We start from the raw sequence: 19,276 nt of genomic DNA, 5'->3' as shown, positions 1-19,276 counted from the left end.
GCTATTCCCAGCTACCCAGACCTACAGTTTTTTGGAAATTTTATGTAGAAATTGAAATTTGTACCTATAACCTTAGTTTTCAAAAGATTTGACACATTTCTTGAGAATTCTGGAAAAATCAAAGAAATTTGTTGAGATTATATTGTTGTTTAAAATTCAGTATTTTGCACAGTGTTTTAAAAAGCTGAAAATAACAGTTTGGCTTAGTTCACTTTCCAAATATTTGACTATGATTTTAAAACCCTGAAGAAATACTGACTTGCAGTAAAATTTTTTTTCCCTTTTTTACCTCTCTTTGTTTGTTTGATCTTGGATATACTAATTAATCTCTCTGTTCCGAGTGAGTTTTGATTAATTTACAGCTCTGATATCCTTTGAGAGTTTTATGTAAATTCAAAGCTTTTTTTTTTGCCTCTGAGGACACACATGTTTGCATCTGTGTTCTTTTTTCCTGAAGTCAACATTTGTCTGATACTTAATTGTATGTATCTTAAGATATCCACTGAATATAGACTAATGAAATTTTTGTCTAATCTCATGCAGATACCAGGTTTAATATCCAGTGCCACCAATAGCTTAAGGATGGAGACAGAAATTCTTGAAAAGAAGCTACAAGATGCACAGATCAAACTCGCAGAGAAAGATGAAGATAAGGAAAAAGAAATTCAGAGCCTTAAAAGACTAATTACTGAGCTTGAATTTCAGCTGACAATGGAAAAGAACAATAACGAATCATTTCTGGACAATATGAGGAAAGAAATGAAACACAAGTCAGATGAACTGGAAAAATTAACCCAGGAGAGGACACAGCTGATTCACAATTTGAGTCAAGTTCAAGAGGAGGTAGGAACATGACTGAGGAAATGCCTTGCTATTTTTACTTAGAGACATGTGATTTCTAAAATCATTCACAGCACCTATATTTCAGACCCTGTTATGTACTGGTTTAAAAACCATTGAAATTAAAAGATTTATAAAACTAGTCCATCATAATTTCATAGATACAATATGTCACAATATATCTTAAGTTCTTAATTCAGCAAGCACTTAAACTAGTGTTTAATTTTTTCAAAAAAAAAAAAATATATTTATCAGGTCCTGCAAGGCATTTCTTGGTCTCTAGCCTGACATCATGCTACATAAGCATGAGTAAACACTAAAGCATTCTTCATGTTTTTAAAGTAGAAGACACGGACATTTCTCATGCTTTGAACTGGACAGCAGCAATCCTCCCAGTAATCTTACTTATTTTGGAAATAATTTGTAAGAAAAAAACTTCATACTCTCAAAAGGAAGAAGAGTGGACCCAGTCCTGTTTAGAGTAGCTTCTGGGGCAGAGACTACATCTCTTAATGTAGGAGTATGTGTGTGCATCCCACTGTGCTAATGGGGATGCATCTCACCTCCCACCAGTAAAGCCACTTTCTGTAACATAGGAATGCATAAAACCTAATCAAATGTGAAGAGAAATTTGGCTGGTGGATATTCTTACCACAAGCATTTGCTGAATGTTTGGAATATAATGGGAAGGGAGGAGAGAGCTGTACTGCTCTACGAGAAATGTGAAGTCAGGGACTGCAGATAAGATTAGACTGGAATGTCCAAAGTAATTAAGTGGCAGAAAAAAAATGGTGAACAGAGAAAATAAACCTCTTCAAAATGAATTAGGGCTTGGGTCGATATTTATTTCTTCCTTGAAAAGGGTTCAGAAACACTGTGTTAGTAAAATTAGAATGATGTTGGCAGTTCTTCTGTCCTGTACCTATGGAAAATGCTCTTGGAAAGACCTTCAGCAGAGTAAGGAACACTTATCCTCAATTGTGAGATCCACCAGCTCTGCTGACGTTCTTAGTTTACACACTTACACACACACACACGCTCTCACACATACTCACACCCACCCCCCCACCCCCCACCCCACACCTACACACATACCCCCCTGAAGCAGAATTCCCCCTCTAATATAAATTGTGTGAGGAAATGGGGACATGAGTGGCTGAAAGCTGAAACTGTTTTTAGGATAAACTTTGCACCAGGATACTTTCTCAGATTTGCAGGTAACAATTCCCAAATAATTTCATGGACTATCGGTGACAGTCTGAGTGGCAGGAAAAGTAATATCTAACTTTCTTTTGTTAAGTTGCCTGCAGAGTTTGGTATTCAGAGAATAAGTTCGATTGGATATTTATATCTCTCCCTCTTTTGCCTCTGCATGTAGTTATGTTCCTTCTCCAGCAGCTCCTTCGCCGGCAGTTGGCACAGAAGTTAGACATCCTGAGCAGAAATTCTGTTTTTCCACTCTACATCCGCTACAAAGTAAAATTTTAAAGTCTTAAAAAAAATTGGTCAACAAAAGACTCAATTTCTCCATAATTTTTGAAGTTTTGACAGAAACGTGCCTGCAAAAATGTAGTAGTTTAAGTAACCTCTTCTTGACTAAGCAGAGTTTACCGTCTTCCACTTTAGTGGGAACAGACTTCTGTGCTCTGACTGTACTGATACCGGTAATTGCTCTTCAAAACATCAAAAAAGTGCTATTGAGGTTATCTTTCTTACACATTTTCATCCCTGTATACACCCACTGTCACAGTCATGTGGCGAATTTCAAATACAAATGTTCGTCCTCCCTTCAAGGTGATACGTGAGCTGACCTGGCATACAGCTCATTCCCTTAGCGCTGAAGAGGTTTACATAGAAAAGTTTGTGTCCGAGCAATGAGGTTGTGTGTGACTGAGGGGGCTCTCCGTGTGACTTGATCGTCACACTGTGCTGGAGCTTGCCTTGGTGGTTGCTTCCCTTCCATTCTCGTGGACCTCCTGGTGTTGGCCACAATGGCTTGCTAGAAGAACAAAAGAGTGGGGGGTTCTGCTTGTAGGAGTACTTTCAGTAGTTCTGACTTCTGTGACTCAATTTAGTGATGTCGGCTCTCGTGTTTTCTTTGCTTTTTGTTGCAGCTGGAAGCCAGGAAAATTAGCATCACAAATAAGTTCCACACAATATAACAACTTGGGGACTTCTGTAGTGCTGGAACGGTTTCAGTTATCTGCTCCAGGCCCTACCAGTCACTTACCATCACAGTGCAACGCTTGTGAAAAACACTAGACTGAAAATTATTTATCCCAATTATTTGGGAAATAATAATCAAGAATGCAGTCACAAAAAAAAAAAGAGTGCACAATTATTTAAATTAGAGAGGAGGATAACTTCTTGAACATCTTATCATAATGAACTGGCACAGTAGTACTCAGCCTCTGTCTGTTGCTTTTTCCTTTCCAAGAGCAGCATTCCCAGTTTCCCCCTCGCTGGAGGGTGGGCAGGAGATCAGAAGTAACTTCTGATAACTTACCTCATATTTTCCACTGTCTCCTGAGGGAATGAAGGGTGTGTAAATGCTGATGTATGTCCTTCAGTTCTCCTTTCAGAGAAACCAAAATATGGGGAAGCATGGAAGGATTTGTGTGCATCAGCACCCTCCAGCCGCCCCTGCCTTAAGCCTGAGAGCTGAATAGGCGCAGGTTTTGACTAATGGCATTTTGTACAGCCAGTGTTTGTTTCTGTTTGCAGAACACTCTTCTCCAGGAAACGGTGCGCAGAGAGTGTGAGGAACGCTATGAGCTGACTGCAGCTTTGACTCAAGCCAGGGAACAAGTACTGGAACTAAAAAAGCTCAGTGGAAACTTCCCGTTATCGCCGTGTTCCCTGGCTCAGGGCAGCCTAACCTCCCCTGCTGCCCTGCTCGCTGATTACGGACAGAAGAGCCGCACAAGCCCGGGCACTGGGAAGGAAATCAATCTCTCCGGACAGTTTGGTATTTCACGAGCTGCGAAGGCACCCACCTCCGGTAAGCGTAACAGCAGCAGCAGCATGGCCTTGCCGGCTCTAGCCCCACCGCATCCTCCGAGAGGAAGGGCAGCTTCGCTGAATGAGCCCAGGAGCAGGATTACTGCAGCTATAAGAAGACAACTGAGTCAGCTCTGACAGCCACGTATGCATGCATAGCGCATGGGAAGCCATTCCAGTGCATCAAATGACCATTCAAATGACCATTTACTTGTGGACCCTGAGGGTCAAATCTTAGCTGATGCAATTCATGCATTTTGACAACTTAATTTTAAGTTAAACTTTTATACATTTGTAATGCCGTAATGTTTCTTTGTCCATTGCATATCGGCGTAACTAATTGCTACCTACATTTCAAAATGAGAAAAGTAAAAAACAAAAAATATTGTCTCTCCAAGAGGAGCACATCTTCAATAGGCGTAATTAAAATAATTGCTAATTTCAAATACTATTTTACTTAACCACTTCATTGGAATCTTCCTATTTTATGTGTTCTCCCATGTAGCTTAATTGCTCGTTTCTGGTGTAAAAATGTGATTTGTTTGGTTAGAATCGGATTTCTGCCATTATTTAATTGAACAGTATTACATTTGCAAATAGTTATGCTTAGGTCAGTGAGACTCGCTAGTTGTGGAGTATATATCACTCAGCATGAAAACGTGGCCAATCTGTCTGCTCAGTAGACTAGCTGTTGGCAGGGACACTCTGTGTGCAAGTCTTCAAGCTGTGCTAATTAACAAGGAGTTGAAGACTTAATACATTTTGTCCAAAAGATGGTTGCCTCTTGAATTTCATTAGAAAAGTGCCTTTGTTAAGCATAATTTCAGGCTTCAAAGTAGACACGCTGGAGTTCTCTGTAAAATTGTTACACAGGAGGATCAATATCTTGATTTACTCCTTGATATGTGGAACCGTCGTTTGTTTCAGAGTATAAAAAGCCCAGAGAAGTCTCAGTTATCTTTGCTAGCACGCAGACACTGCAGGAGTAGCTGCTCTTTGAACACGGCAGCTCTGTGTGGCTGTTTGTCGGTTTGTCGGTGTGGAGCTGCTGTGGCGGTTTGTCGGTGTGGAGCACCGGGTGGGCAAAGCAAAACAGCGATGGGCAGCACAGTCTGGGATTTTTACTTACTGTGTCACCAGATTCTCAAGTGTTTTGGACAGGTAGCCTGAACAGGGCCAGTTTGGTGACAGTAACAGCTTCTGGCGACAGCCCGGCGGTCAGCAGACAGAGAGGCAACGAAGCAGCCCAGGTCAGCCTGGCAAGTCACTTGGGCAGAGGTGGACCTGCCGCGCTGAGCCAGCTTGGGCCAGGCCTTGGGCCAGGGCAGAGCTGTGGCTGAGCTCCAGGCTAGTGGGAGCCCCTGGTGTGGGGGCAGCTCAGACTACTGGCGCCCCAAGAGTCACTCTCTTGAAAGACCAGGTTCATCTTCTGAGACCCTCGGCTCTGGCTTGGACAGAAGCTCCATAGGAGGTAAGTTAGAGGGGAACATTTTGGAGACCCTCAGAGCACGCATAGGAGGACTGAAATGGCCTGCTCCTGTTTAAGTTTTGGGACTGGTCTTGCTCTTCACTTGGAGTCATGCAGTTGCTTCTTCACAGGACACGTTTATTTTTTAAAATATGTTTACAATTGCACCATGAACCTTGGCCTTCTCAGGATTTATTGGTCATGAGGTAGTCCTGTACGTGACAAAATGACAGTAGTAAGCCGTGTCTTCAATGTTGGAGAAAATTAGAAAAGCAATGTTGAATCCAGTGGCATGACAGGGAATGCATTTTATTCAGTAACGTTGGTGGAAGAATCTACTGTTCTAGATTCAGTCTCTGGCACTAGATTTGAAAACACACTTTGTCTTAGCCAGCTGCTGTTCCCACTGAAGCCATCAGTAAGCCTTACCTGATTTCAGCGGTAGCGGAGTTTATTCAAAAGCTCAAAAGTCCTCTATACACAAGTTCCAAAAGCAACAACAGAAATCAGTATTCTGAAGATTACTCTGGTAGCTGCTGCTGCACGGGGATGGTGTAGGTGCTCTGCAGTCGCCTGGCGGGTTGAACGGACCTGAACTGACTCTCTGAACCCCAGCTGATGGGGGGGTGTTAGACTCAAACACATACTGTCCTGGGGAGAGTATAGGCTTTGGGTGCTGGAGGTCCAGCAATTCACCTCTTGGCTCTCCTCAGCCCGGAGGAGCCCGGCTTCCCTTCCCCTTGCAGGAGAGCCCGGCGGTAGCTTCCCCGAGCGCGTGCTGGTGGGCTGCATCCTCCATATGCGCACTGGAGCCTTGTCCGGTTTACTAAAATGGGATTATGCTTAATACCGACTGAATAATGAGTTGGCTGACAGCAACAGTGAGTCTTAAGCACAACCAAGGTACTTGGAAAGTGGTGGGAACTGACTGTGGGACCTGCTGACTTTGCTCAGATACTTGCATTTTTCTTACGAATGTTGAAAATTGGAAATGTCAAAGATGTGAAAGCAATTGCACTGAAACACAAGCCTCGGGAAATGAATTTTTCAGCAATTCCATGAAGGCAGAAAGAAGGGATGTTTGAAGCCTGTTTGGAGGATGGCCAGAGTCCCCTTTTCTGGTTGGTGACGATGGTCATTTTTTGTTAGGAATGATCCTGACTCCTTTGAGCTTGAAAATTGTTACTCCACTGTCCACCCACAGTCTTTGTGTGCCAAAGTAATAGATTTTCATTGAGACAGCTCTTAAAATTAGGAGCATCAGAGCTCTATTACATAGATCTTTCATAAAATTTTTAGATGAACTTCGGTTGTATTTTACAGTCTTAGGAGAATTTTTAGGTAATGTAAATCTGGTAAATGCTATTGCAAAATTTCACACCCTTGTGCAGCTACGGAACAGGTGTCATGGTGAACCCCGATGATGTAACCTGGCATTTAATACTGGAGTGCTTACATGGAAGAAAAGGTGGGATATTTACCTGTGGACCATTCCGCTGGCTGGAATCACCCTGTGCAGTAACATCTGTGCTTAAGGTAAAGCCAGAGCGCAGGCGCGGAAAGCAACCTGTCCGGTGATGGGTATCGCCAGCCCCGCGCCGCGCAGCCCTCCCGCCCGGGGCCCGGGGCCGTGCAGGGCAGATTTACAGGCTGGGCGCTTGCCCGCTGCTCCGGTGTTTGTGTCCTGCAGCAGCAGCAGCAGTAAAGAATGACTGCGTGGTCCTAAGTTGTGAAGAGGGGAATAGCATGTACAATAATGAGAGCGGTCACAGAAACAATGTTTCTAACATGAGGGAGTGTATAAGTCATGGATCCAAACCAAGTCAAGAACAAATATTTCCCTCGCGGAAACCCAGAACTCCTGCTGCTAAGCAATAAACAAAATATATGTCGGGAAAACTTTTTTAACAGCTTTTAAAAACAAATTAATTTATTTCACATATTAAAGGAAAGTTTACAGAGTATTTCTCGTAATGGGATGACACGCATCAGCAGGAAGTACCCCGGAGAATGCGGACGCCTACTTACGTCGCTGCATTTTCAGGAAACAGAGCGTGCTGGAGGCAATACGCCTGGCAGAAGTGCTATCATTTATGAATGTTTTTTTCGGATGCTGGACCTTGGTCTGTAGGACTCGTGGCACAAGGGAATACTAAAAAAATCTCTGGGCATGAAAAAAATCTGCCTCTGTGGGATCCTGACCCGCTGGCTGTAGGCAGTAAGCCATCCTTTCGTTTCTCAAGGTTACAGGAAAGCATCCCATGGCAACGGCTTGTCTTGTTCTTGCTTGATGCAAAGGCTTCTGTTTTATCCTTGACAGAGCCGATATTGTTGCCTGATGGAGAATAGTAGCTTGGACAGTCCAAATCTTTGCATAAAGTATTAATCCTGCTTAGCAGGCTGCCACTTTGCATCCAGTGTGCTGCCATACTGTGTTGTTAACAAATTTATCTATTTATTTTTATCCAGTAGTCTTCACTTCCAGAGAAGTTTCACATATTCAGTGTCTTACTATTACCTGGAGAGAGTTTGCGTGCAATAGGTGAGCGGAGCATGGTTGGGAGGAAGCAGCCGTGCCGGGGTGCGAGCTGCGAGGGGCTGCAGTCACGCTTGTGGGTGGGGGGAGGAGGCGGTGGGGAGGCCAGTCCCGGCCAGGGCCCCGCGATGCTGAGCTGGGCGTTGCGGTCTGTGCTGGCACCCCCTCCAGCCTGCCCGCCATACCAGGCCTGATTCCTCCGGGCGTGGAACTAAGAGTCACAAACGGTGGTCTGATGCTTTAGAGAAGGCTTTGCGGGGGGCATCAAACATCTGTGTTTGGCCAACTGTCTTTTGAGTGCAAAAGCATCGTTACTGAGGGGGGAAGTGCGTGCATCTGCGTGGGCAGGGAGGCACAGGGCACTGCCCACAGCTAAGGTGGGGAAGGGCCGGAGGAGCCATCCCAGCGTTTCTGACATATGAAGCAACAGCAGGGTTGTCCTGAGATGCCTCAGACCTCTGCATGTGCTTTCGCAATGCTCCGTTTAAGCTGCTGTGCCAGATGGCCTTCAGCCTTCGGCGGGGAGAGCTGCGCAGCCTGGGGCCGGACCTTTGCTCTGCCCACGTCCCTGCCGAGGGTGCGGGTGGGAGAAGCTGAAGGTGGAGCCGCTGGCTTGCACGCCTTGCACGAGCACATGCATCCATGGTGACGCCTGGCTGCTGTAGCAGAACGAGTGAGCACTTCTTAGATAACTGCAATACAGGGGTCATTGTCTTCTTGCCCAAGACTTGCATCCCGGGAGATAGAACCAGGTGGACACAGCTGATGTAGCCTAGAGTGGAAAAGCTCTGAGCAGGGGACGTCCTGCAGGACAGTAGGACAGGACCTCTTCTGGGGACAGTCCTTGGTGCAAGCTGTGCTTGGAGCCATGCCTTGGCTTCATCCCAGAAGGAACTTGGTTTGCGCTGAAAGAGGAGCAGAAACAAACAGGAAAGATGGATTGTGTACCTACAGGTAGCCTGGACTGTCAGGAGGTTGGGACCCACGGCAGATCGGGGCCCGAGTCCTTGGGCAGCACTGGAAGCACCAGCACGTGGGCTCCATGGGCTGCCTTGGAAAGGACAGACCCAACTCAAGTGATGGTGTGAGTCGGAGCCCATGGTACAGACAGCAAGAGCCAGGCACGTTATTTCAAGCACGTCACACATGCAAATCGATGGCTGTTGGACAAGAAATGGCCGGTGGGCAGCCCGCGGGCAGCCCAGGCAGGAGAGCCTGGCTTGCCCAGGCACACTCCCCCACCCGGCTCCCGTGCTGGAGCAGCAATCAAACTTAAAGCAGCCTGTGCCTCTTATGGGGTCATCACTTTTCTACTGAAAGTTGCCCAAAATTTCTTTGTTCTCCACGGATAATAGTACAGAAAGGGTCAAAGACCAGCTGGCTTGCTGCTTCTTTGGCAGGAGATTGAATTATTGCTTGCCATATGTATCATAGATATAAGTGCTCGCCATATGTATCAAACGTCTATTCCTAATAGGATATTACAAAATAAAGCAGTGATGTGCCTCATTTATTAAAAATGATAAATAGATATTCAGCTGAGTTAGTGTGTATGATCTGGGATCCCAGCCTGTGGCTTGCATATGGAGTTTTTCCACAGAGGAAGAAATTAGACTTAAGATGAAAAAAAAACCCTAGTATGTGAAAATAGAAACTGGAGCCAGACCCAATACCATATATATATATATATATAATTAAAATGTATTAATCAGGAAAACAAAAAATAGACTGTCTTTCTTTTAATTTAAAGATATATTTGTTCTGTGAGGTATTCTTTGCTTTAAATTCTTGATTTGGCTCCCAGTGTTTTATAACTAATTCCCTTTAAAGCCTGCAGTGTGCTGCAGAGGCACTGTACGGTTTTAATACAAAAGAAAGGAGCAGGATAATGAAATTGGGGAAATTTCCTGTCTCAGACAAATCCCACACGCCTTTATTTTTAGTTATTTAAAATGGAGACCTATTTACATAATGAAAATCTGATGTTCAATTTAATCTTTAATTGTTATAGGTGGTTAAGTGTATTCTACTGAAGAAAGAATAAACTCCATATGCAACCGTAATGGTGTGAAACAATATAACCAAATATGCTTAGCACTTATGTGGCTTGGGGTTTTTTTCGTCCTCAAAGCATAGTACAAAATCAATTTTGATAGGATAATAAAAAGGGTACTGCAAGAGATTAACATTGAAGAGATTTTAACACCGGAAATATAATTTGTGTGATGGAAAATATGAGCATCTGGCATTGCACTGTGAGCTGTTCCCAGATAATGAAAAAAACAAAAACCTTCCAAGGAAGCATGGCCAGTTCCCGCAGATTACTTTTGCTTGTCTCTCCAGAGATACCCTCTAGCCTCTGAAACAACCACACGACAAATGTTCCCTCCTTGCAGTTTTCCATCTGGAGCCTCGAATGAGTGGTGAATTAAGGTCAGTGCCAGGATGTGACTGTGTTTCTTCCCAAAGAAGACATCCTAGTCAAGCCAAGGCTGGATCACTGAGCAGCCTACCAGCGTGATACCTTCTCTTCTACCAGTGTGGGTCCCGTCGCACTGTAACTGGGCAGCAAAACCAAGAAAAATCCCACCAGTGCTTCAGTGGCACAAGCTGGCGTTACCTTGAAATCAGCAGGGTAACGCTGATCGCATTGGCCTGTTTAGGACTTGCTTGACTCCACTTTTGATGGATAGCCCTTCACAAGGAAAGTCCATAAAAGGATACTTAGAACTTTTAAAAAATTCTGCTTTGAAAAAGTATTGAGATAAAAAATGTCTACAATGCATATTATACCCTGTCCCCACACCTCCTGTGGGACTGGAAGCCCTTTTTTTGTGCTCCACAGCTCTTGTCCTCCACTGAAGCAGCCTTCAGCGACGTGCCTGGTACCAAGGTGGTTTCCCATCTCTCTGAAGATCGCTTTAAAGAGCTTCTTGGTGTAAGTTGCTGTGTCCAAGAAGCGGCTCACGGGTGCTGGGCTCCGTGGCGGGCCAGCCTGTGCTGCCTTGCAGCTCTCCATGGGGACGTGAGCCTCTTGGCGCTTGGCACAGCAAGGGTTTGGAGGATCAAAGCAGAACTGAGGGGGGGGGGGGGGGGGGGGGGGGGGAGCTAAGTCAGGGAGTCAGGGCTGAGCTGGAGCAAAGCCTCAGGTGTCCATGAGAAGCAGAGAAGAGCCTGGAGTGTCCCACCACATCTGGCCGTGGTGGGACCTTCCCGTGCCGGCCCCGCGCAGGGCTGAGGCTGCCGCTGTGGGTGCTCGCGGCGTGCAAAGGCTACAGCTGGAAGCGGAGCAGGACGGGCAGGCTGGCAGAGCTGTGGCCTTACCAGGCTTGGGTGGTACTAGGGCACGGATTGCGCTGTGCACGTCGCTTTCGTTCTTTGCCTCTGTACTGTGGGCTTGTATGTGATGCGTAGTGCCTGCGTTAGGGGTGTTACTGCGGCGCTGCAGGTAGCGAGTGGCATTCTGAAACGCAGCGCTGCTCAGCAGGCAGGGCAGGGCAGGTACGGCACGTGGAGCGACACGAAAGCGGTTCCTTGTCACCCCTGTGCAACCGTTCGTCTGCTTGTGAAATGCCAGCGTATCCCCGTGTCCGCAGGTCATGGGTAAACAGATACTCTGCTGCTTTCTTTTTTCTATTTGTCCTCTATTTGCTGTCGTACACTAAACAAAATTAGGAACAAAATGAATGTGCTAACGCAGAAGCGTTTTCGGTTGTGGAGCTTGTCTAATTGCACCCGAATATGTCACTGTGTGCCGCACCACCTCTTCAAAAATCAGTGTGAGCCGTTATCTTTTTGTGTGAGTCATAACCTAAGGTACCAGAGAATAAAAGAGCGGTTCCAAATCACCCTGTGAGTGCCATCTATTCCTTACTCTCCTGTTACCCATGCTTGTTCCCTTAATAGGGTGTGGAGTGATGCTGGCTTGCTCTGCAAGCAGATTTTACCTTCTAAAAATCCATTGTTTCCTAAATGCCAGGGCCACACAAGCGGTGACACAGAGCCGCCCTAGCCCATCAAACCTGGCTTTGCTGGTTCCTCAAACCCAAATTTATAGGAAAAGTTTGTTGGGGGGAGACTCCTATTTCCAAAAAGGCATTTAATATTTTTTCAAGTGGATAAAACCCCTGTTTTGCCACTACTGAATGTTAAATATCTGTTTTCTTGTTTAGAATTCAGTTAGTGACTTAATTATGGTAAAATCCAATTATGGCCAAACCAAAAGAAGCTGGAATTCGAACCGAAAGTGGAAACATCCAGGATTTCAGTTTGGCAGTCTGGGTAAGTTTCACTTTTTGCCTGCAGCTGTCCCAGGAGAGACACGGTGCCTTGTGCGCCCTGGCTGTGGCACAAGCCGCAGAGCCCGGCACGGCGTGGTGAGGGCGGCAGTCGCGTGCCCTCGTGCCGGTGCTGCGGCTACTGCTGGAAATGCTTCAAAGCTTCTGACTCCATTTGATGTAAGAGTTAAAGGACGATTCGGTATAAATAAGAAGTTAATTGCTGTGCACCTGCGGATAAACAGCTGCAGTCAGCAGTGTGTAAAAGGTCTTTAATGATGCAAACAACTTTTGGACAAAGTATAAAAGAAGACAATTAAGCAGTTGGGTCAGCAGGCACGGCAGGCAGACGTCTGTAAGAGGTCCCTTCATGGTTGGTGTTGGAAGCCGTTTGCTCTAGGTGCAAACAACCATGTAGATGACCTGAGGTCCAGCCCTTTTTCATACCCGCTGTAAAGCCAAACCAAACCCAGAGAGAAATGGGGCGTTAGTGCTGGGCTTTGTCCTGGTTATGGCTTGGGCTGTCGTTCAGCCAGGATGCCACGCTAACAGCCCTGGCCAACTTCAGTTTAGACGTGGTGAAAAGCCCGGGGGACGTGAGGTGGGCCCCAAGGAGGTGCGGGTTCCAAAGGGAACTTTGAGGTTAGTGACCAGCTGGGACAGGGCTGGTCTGCAATGCTGTTGAAGTGCCGCCGGACGGCCTGGCGCGGGCACAGGTAGGGCTCTGTGAGCCACCGCACATTGCTGGGGCGTGCGCGATTCCAGCTCCCGGGGTGAGGGGCCCTGACACAGAACGCCGTCTGTGTTACGATGCCACAGTGTTCTGTCAGCACAGCCCAAGGATTTTAAGAGCCTGAAGAGGAAAAGTAGCCAAGAGCTCAGGGTGACCTCACTCAGCAAGATCGCCGTGGAAGCTGCTTTGCTGCAGGCTACCTTCCCGAGCCATGGGTGGGAGCACCCCGAGTCCTGAGGGATGCACTCTGCCGGCATCAGCCCTCTGCAGGAGCCGGTGTGCGCTCGGGGAAGCACACAGCGCGTGGCCGAGCCCGTCACGCTCCACAGGTCAGCAGCTTGCTGCCTCCAAGGTATTTCTCTATGGGCTTCAGCTGAGCACCCCTGAGTAGTCGTTAGCAGATGGCTGTTGAAATGAATCCTCCGCAAGTCTCAGGAGGGGGAAAATACATCATTTACCAGGCCCTTTGCCGCCTCTGTGTAAATGCAAGCACCCGAATAACTGTTTTTTTGCTATAACAGAGCAGAAGCATAATCTGGAGATAGCTGCTTCTTCAGTTCGGTGGTTCACTGTAGTATTTGACCTTGTTGCTGGCACTTTGGTGACTTCAGGCAGCTTGCTTAGCAGTCATTTCCAAAGTTGATGCAATTGGTGTTAATTAGTTATTTTCAAATGATCTTTATTTTTAACTTCAGCAATTGATTTCATGTGCAAAATATTACTTCTCAGAGCCTAATTTTGTGTCTGTCCCATACCTGCCGCATTTGTGGCGGGTACAGCCAAGCAGCGTGCGCTGAAACTGCAGCGTCTCGGTTCTGCTTTTTTGCGCACCTAAGTGGGTAAATTTGTCCTTCTCTTTCACAAGCTGACCCGGGTACCTGCTCTCCAAGAGCTGCGCCTGGGGGGGACAAGAGAAAGCTGCCACGGGAACACGGTGCCCCTTCTCCTCCTTCCAGCGGTCCTGGCGTTGTTTGTGCACGGTAAATCATGGGAATGATAAAAAGTTCTTTATGGAAAAGGTAAGAAAAGGTGGAGCTGTTGGGGTAGACTATTGCCGGAAAAGCCTGGGAAACAGAATCAAAGAAATGGCTCCCACCACTTTTGGTTGCCGCTGCAGAAAGCAGAACCCTGGACATGCCCTTCAGGAATGTGCCAAGAAGCGCTGCGCTCTGGCAGGCACTCCTCAGGGAGGCACAGCCAGCAAGGGGCAGCGGCAGCAATATTTCGACTGTGTCCAAGCTGCTAGCTCTTCACAAAATACAACCACATCTTGTTTGAGTGGGAAACGCATTTGACAGGGCAGGTGTCGGTGCCAGACCTGCCCAGACTGGGATGCCAGCAGGGACACTGCTGACCTGGCGGTGCCAGCCCGGTGCTGGGTGGGTGCTGGACACCCAGCTTGGCTCTGCCTGCTGGTGCTTCCGCAGGTTTTCTCCTCGGCTGGGGCACCTCCCGGGTAATGGCTGGGTACTACGAAAGAGCTGGGTATGCCGCAGCATCACGGCAATGTCCCTGTTCGGTGCAAGCGCCCCATCCCTGGGCGCCTGGTGTTGCTGCCGGTGAAGGGCAGGGGCAGGCTCCAGGCGTACACACGCCTGAAGAGAAGGGTCTAGAATCAGCTTTCCTTTTTGTCTTCTGTTAATGTGATATACACAGTAAGAAAAAATAATAAAACAAAATAATAGTGAGATATGGTTTGGTTTGGTAGGCGTGCGTGGTGATGGGAGCCTTGTGTCATGTGCTGTGCCCTTCTGCAGTATGGTGGCAGGAGGTGGCCGGCAGTTATTCAAGCTTTAAACAGCAGGCAGGGGCAGCCCAGGTCCTGACGCCCGAGTGTCTGCCTTCCTCCCGCGGCTGAGAGACAGAGGGTTGATCTGGATTTTTGGAGCCCGCAGTGTTCTCCCTTGGTTGAGTTGGGAGGGAAATCCTCACTACATCTGTGGCTGGCTGGCTGAACCCTGGCTGGTGGGACCACAGTCGGGGTTTTGTGCGAGTTTAGCCTGTGGCAATACAGCTGCCTGCTTGGTTTTTTTCTTTTTTCTTTTTTTTTTTCTTTTTTCTTTTTTTTTTCTCTTTTTCTCTTTTTCTCTTTTTCTCTTTTTCTCTTTTTCTCTTTTTCTCTTTTTCTCTTTTTCTCTTTTTCTCTTTTTCTCTTTATTTTTCTCTTTTTCTCTTTATTTTTCTCTTTTTCTCTTTATTTTTCTCTTTTTCTCTTTTTTTCTTAAGAGAAAAAAAGGAAAAGGAAAAAAAAAATAAACTTGAAAATCGGGAGCAAAGAGCTGATTACCACATCCGCCCTATGCTGAAGAGACCCCAAAAAAAAGCTTTGGAAAATGTAAGCATCACTGATCAGTCCCTATCCTGGTGGCAGTGCCTGCTCAGCTCACACCGAGAGGTGACTTGTCCCGTGCATTTCGCCCAGCAGCGTGGCTGGTGCCAGCAGTGGATGTGCTTTGGGCAGATGTCACCGCTCATCCATGCCCTCGGTGAGGAAGAAATGAAGCAGAGAGCACTCGTTCGCCAACACTGGTATGTCGCTTGGCTATCCCGCACCAGGCTTTTCTGGGAGTTGGGAAGGGCTCCTGTTCCCCCATTTGATCCGCATTTCCCTCATCCCAGGGGAATTCCCCAGCCCTGGCACCAGCAGCTGGTGGGTGAGCTGGGGTGGAGGCTCCCCCAGCTCTCTGCTGCTGACACAGGAGCTGTTGCAGTCGTGTGGCTCGCTGTGGCTATGGCTACAGATAAAATATTTTGTATGTGGGCATCTCTGTGTCAGCCAAGCAAACTCACCCTGACGGTTACGCTGCCCTAAGCAGGTTGTGCATGCACCTGGCATCAGACAGAGACCCGCGAGGTGCGGGACTCCGGGTTATCTGGGGCCGAGGAGTGAAACTGGGAAGCTTGTGCCTTGTGCTGGCATCATTTCTTTTTCCTTTTTCTTCCACACAGTGCTGTTGTAGAGGGTCAATGCAAACAGGGCACTGCTGTCTCCTTCCCTCCTCTCCCCATTGCCCTGCTGTGAGCCACCACCTTCTGCCCCCTGGGACCCACCCTCCCCGCAGGTCTGCCAGCTCCCACGTAGACACACTTCCACTGGTCTCTGTAGGGTCTGGGGAGGATGCAGGGCAGAGCCCAGTGCCTGCCCAGGCGCTGCTGTGGGCGCTGCTGGGACAGGGCTGGAGTTAGAGGGATGCACAGGCGCACGGGAGATGGTTGCCATTTCAGGGTACCAGCAGGGGGATGTGACTTGTGGCCCAAGCATCTGGTAGCCCTCCCCATGCAGCGTGGCAGGGGGCCGGGCGGGGGGCTGGCATCCCCCTGCCAGCTCCGAGGCAGGTTTTTAACAAGTCACCCCCTTCTGTCAGGTTGCTTGATGAGGGGTAAAGGGAAATAATTGCATTTCCAAGGTACGGGAGGCTGGGGGGCATTTCTGGCTTCTTCATTTCGGTCCTTGCTCAGCCCTGCAGCTTCTTCCCTGACTGCGGTTAAGGAGTCGCAGCTTTGCAGAAAAATACCGGTGGAGTCTCTTGCCAAAAATTCACAGATAATTGTTAACTTTTTTTTAAAGCAGGCTGCAGCAGAATTGTTCTCCTTAATTTTTAGGAGGTGGCAGGAAGGTGTTCAGAGGGTGTGATGGGGCTTTTGCAGCTGCGGCCGTGGCGTGCCCAGGCTGCCAGGGTTGTGGCGCAGGGTGACGCCTCCCACCCCTCCATGCAGGCGCTAAGGAACAAACCCTGATCGTCTCTCCAAGGCACAGACCATCAGTCCTGATCCCAGCACTTCTCCGGGCTCACTGGGACCACACAGGAGCCCGTAACCGCAGTGCGCCTTGGATCAGGCTTCCTCTGGGCATGTGGCTCAGTGCTCCCCTTCTGCGAGAAGAGTGCGATGTTATGCCGAGGAGAAATAATTTGAAGCCAAGTTTCTGATGGTTTCTTTGTGTAAAACTGCTCATTCAGGGCCGTGCAGCCAGCTGCTATGTGAGTGCTGCTGTTTTTCACAGCATCCTGACCCACACCTCTGTTTCACAAAGGTCAGACTTTCAAATGAAGCCCACTCATCTGCAGCGTGACTACGCTGGGCAGCTGGAAGCAAGTTATGTGTGGTGACATCTTCACTTAATTTACATACAACCAGGAAATATGTGCCACGAGTGCCACCAGCCTCCTAAGCGTGATGAAGACCATTCCCTCAGTTTCCTCATCAATTACAGCAGTTCAGGCTGCTGATTCTCTTCTTGCTAAATTTAGGTGGGTATCATCAAGTGTTTGAACTCCTCTACAACAGCCATACTGTTGCTTTAGTTTGTTAATTTAGAGGTTGTCTCAATTATTTAGAGGTTGTTTCATTATTTCAGAGGCTGTCTGGATTTGTCTACATGAGGCACAGACTGCAGATGGTTTGTTTGCCCAAGGTGTCTTTGTGGCCGCCTCTCCGAGCAGCAGGCAACACGCTGCCTTCGTCCATCTATGGTGGGATGTCTCTGCAGGTCAGAGGCAGAACTCAGACGCTGTGGTGGCCAGCACAGAATGAAAACTGAAGGTGAGAAACATCAGCAAAAGGGTGGAATAATTCAGGGTGGTCCACAACGGGAGTTATGGGATGACATTTGGCCCAGGAAAGTTTCGGTGCTGTGCAGAGGAGAATGTCCTCACACGGAGCTGTGTGAGCCGTGGGAGATCTCTGGGAGGAGTGGTGGGGCTCCTGTGCTTGAGTCATTCCAAAGGGACAGAAAAAAAAGCCATGGAAAACATACTGGCAGGAGCTGATGAACCGTATGACCTAAATGACATTTTCCATCTCCCAATTGATGTGACACAGCAAGTGATTTATTTTGACCTACCACCACTTTACTACAATGAATAACGCCGAGCTGGCAAGTAGCTGCTCTGACCTCCGGGTAGAGTTCTTGGTGAAATCTGGTGGTCACGGAGGCGCTCGGAGAGAACCCTTGAGACCCACCACGAGAGCTGATGGGGTTGGTCTGTGGGTCGTGCTCTCCGTCCTGCCCAAACGGCCTTGTCAGTGTACAGGTCCCTGGGAGAGAGCAGCTGAAAGCATTAATAACACGTGGGTTGCCCTCTCTTGACTTATGAGATCACATTTTTTTCCACATCCAGGTCATGTGAAAAGCAGTTTAGCAGCAGAAAATGAAAATGTAGGTGAAATGTCATCCCCCACTGTATTTTGGAAATTCCTGCTATTCTGCACAAAGCGCAGGTGGTGCTGGGGCTGGGCGGCAGGGTGCTGCCACGGGGCGGTGGACGGGGCTGCCCCTGCCCCTGCTCGCCGAGCACCAGCTGCCAGCAGCCGCTGGCTTTGAGGGAAGCCCCTTCCAGCACCCATGTATCCAGCTGTTCCCTGTGCATGGGAAGCACTGCGCTAGCTGCAGTATTTGTTTTAAGTTACCAGGACTGAGTGGTCATTGTAAAATTCTGAACAAAGAACCACATGTGCGTTTTGGGAGAAGTACCCAAAAAAGGATCAGCGGCAGCAGCTGGGAATGGTCCAGGAAGAGGTCAGCTGTGCGGAGCGATTTACGGGTGCTGTGGGTGTAAGCAAGTAGCAACATTGCCTCAGCGCTTTCATAGATCAGCGATTGCTAACTTCGTTATATTTGCTGATGTCTTTTTATGGGTTTTGTTTCTGTAGATTCCTTCTTAAAATAATAACAGCACCTCCTTCAAGGGTGGTGGAAGCAGTTACGGGAGCTAGAAGGAGGCAGTAATTAATCTGCTAAAACTGTATATGGGGAGCGTCTTGATTTTTAATTCCTGCGCTATAAAACAAAAGGATAAAGAGTTGCTTCTGAAGACCAGGCTTTTCTGTGAGCTAGTATTCATGGAAATTCATGGAAAGACTTTCCTCTGGCTGTCTTTGGGCAGGGGCGTTACAAACGTGCCGTGCACCGATCTTACAGGGAAAGCGTCCCTTGCCCGATGGGCTGCATGCGGGCAGGAGAGCCGTAGGTGTATTGCCTGGCTCCCAGCAGGCACAGCAGCTGCAGTGATGGAGACGTGGGGATCCAGGGATGGGCAGGGTGATGCAGAAGCTCTGCAGAGCATCCTCGCACCATGATCGCAGCACAGTCCACGTTTTATGTAATAAGCATGAAGTCTACAGACGCAACTGGAAAGCCAGCACAGTGAGTAACAGGGGAGAGCAAAAGCCTGCTCTGGGGACTTGCTTTAAAGGAACTCATCTAGGGGCGACAGCTCATCTCTGGCCTTGCAAAAGCATAATTAAGCGAGGAGTAAACCAATGCAGACAGCAACGATCACACCTTCTTTTCCACACCCTCCCCCTTTCCCTGTAGGCAGCTGGGATGCAGGGAAGATGCCGGTCCTCTGCTCTCACCAGCGTCGCCCCTTCCTCGTTGTACAGGCACTACCTGAGCTCCCCTGAGCCTCCCAAACTCCGCC

At 48.0% G+C, this 19,276-nt stretch overlaps 1 protein-coding gene across 4 annotated transcripts in view; it reads left to right on the top strand.

Moving 5' to 3' along the window:
- LEKR1 (leucine, glutamate and lysine rich 1) overlaps window positions 1-4,309 on the top strand; it is a 59,637-nt gene extending 55,328 nt beyond the window's left edge. For all 4 annotated transcript variants that reach the window (XM_027806631.2, XM_027806634.2, XM_027806633.2 and 1 more), the window contains exons 11-12: window positions 544-843; window positions 3,565-4,309. In XM_027806631.2, coding sequence (XP_027662432.2) covers window positions 544-843; window positions 3,565-3,978 — 714 coding nt within the window. In that variant the 3' untranslated portion in view covers window positions 3,979-4,309. The remainder of the gene's footprint in view (window positions 1-543; window positions 844-3,564) is intronic.
- Window positions 4,310-19,276: the final 14,967 nt, after the last annotated feature.

The sequence above is a fragment of the Falco cherrug genome, chromosome 11 (assembly GCF_023634085.1).
Source record: "Falco cherrug isolate bFalChe1 chromosome 11, bFalChe1.pri, whole genome shotgun sequence".
Lineage (NCBI taxonomy): Eukaryota > Metazoa > Chordata > Aves > Falconiformes > Falconidae > Falco > Falco cherrug.
The sequence above is the reverse complement of the archived record's forward strand: the minus strand, read 5'-3'. Positions and strand labels throughout refer to the sequence as shown.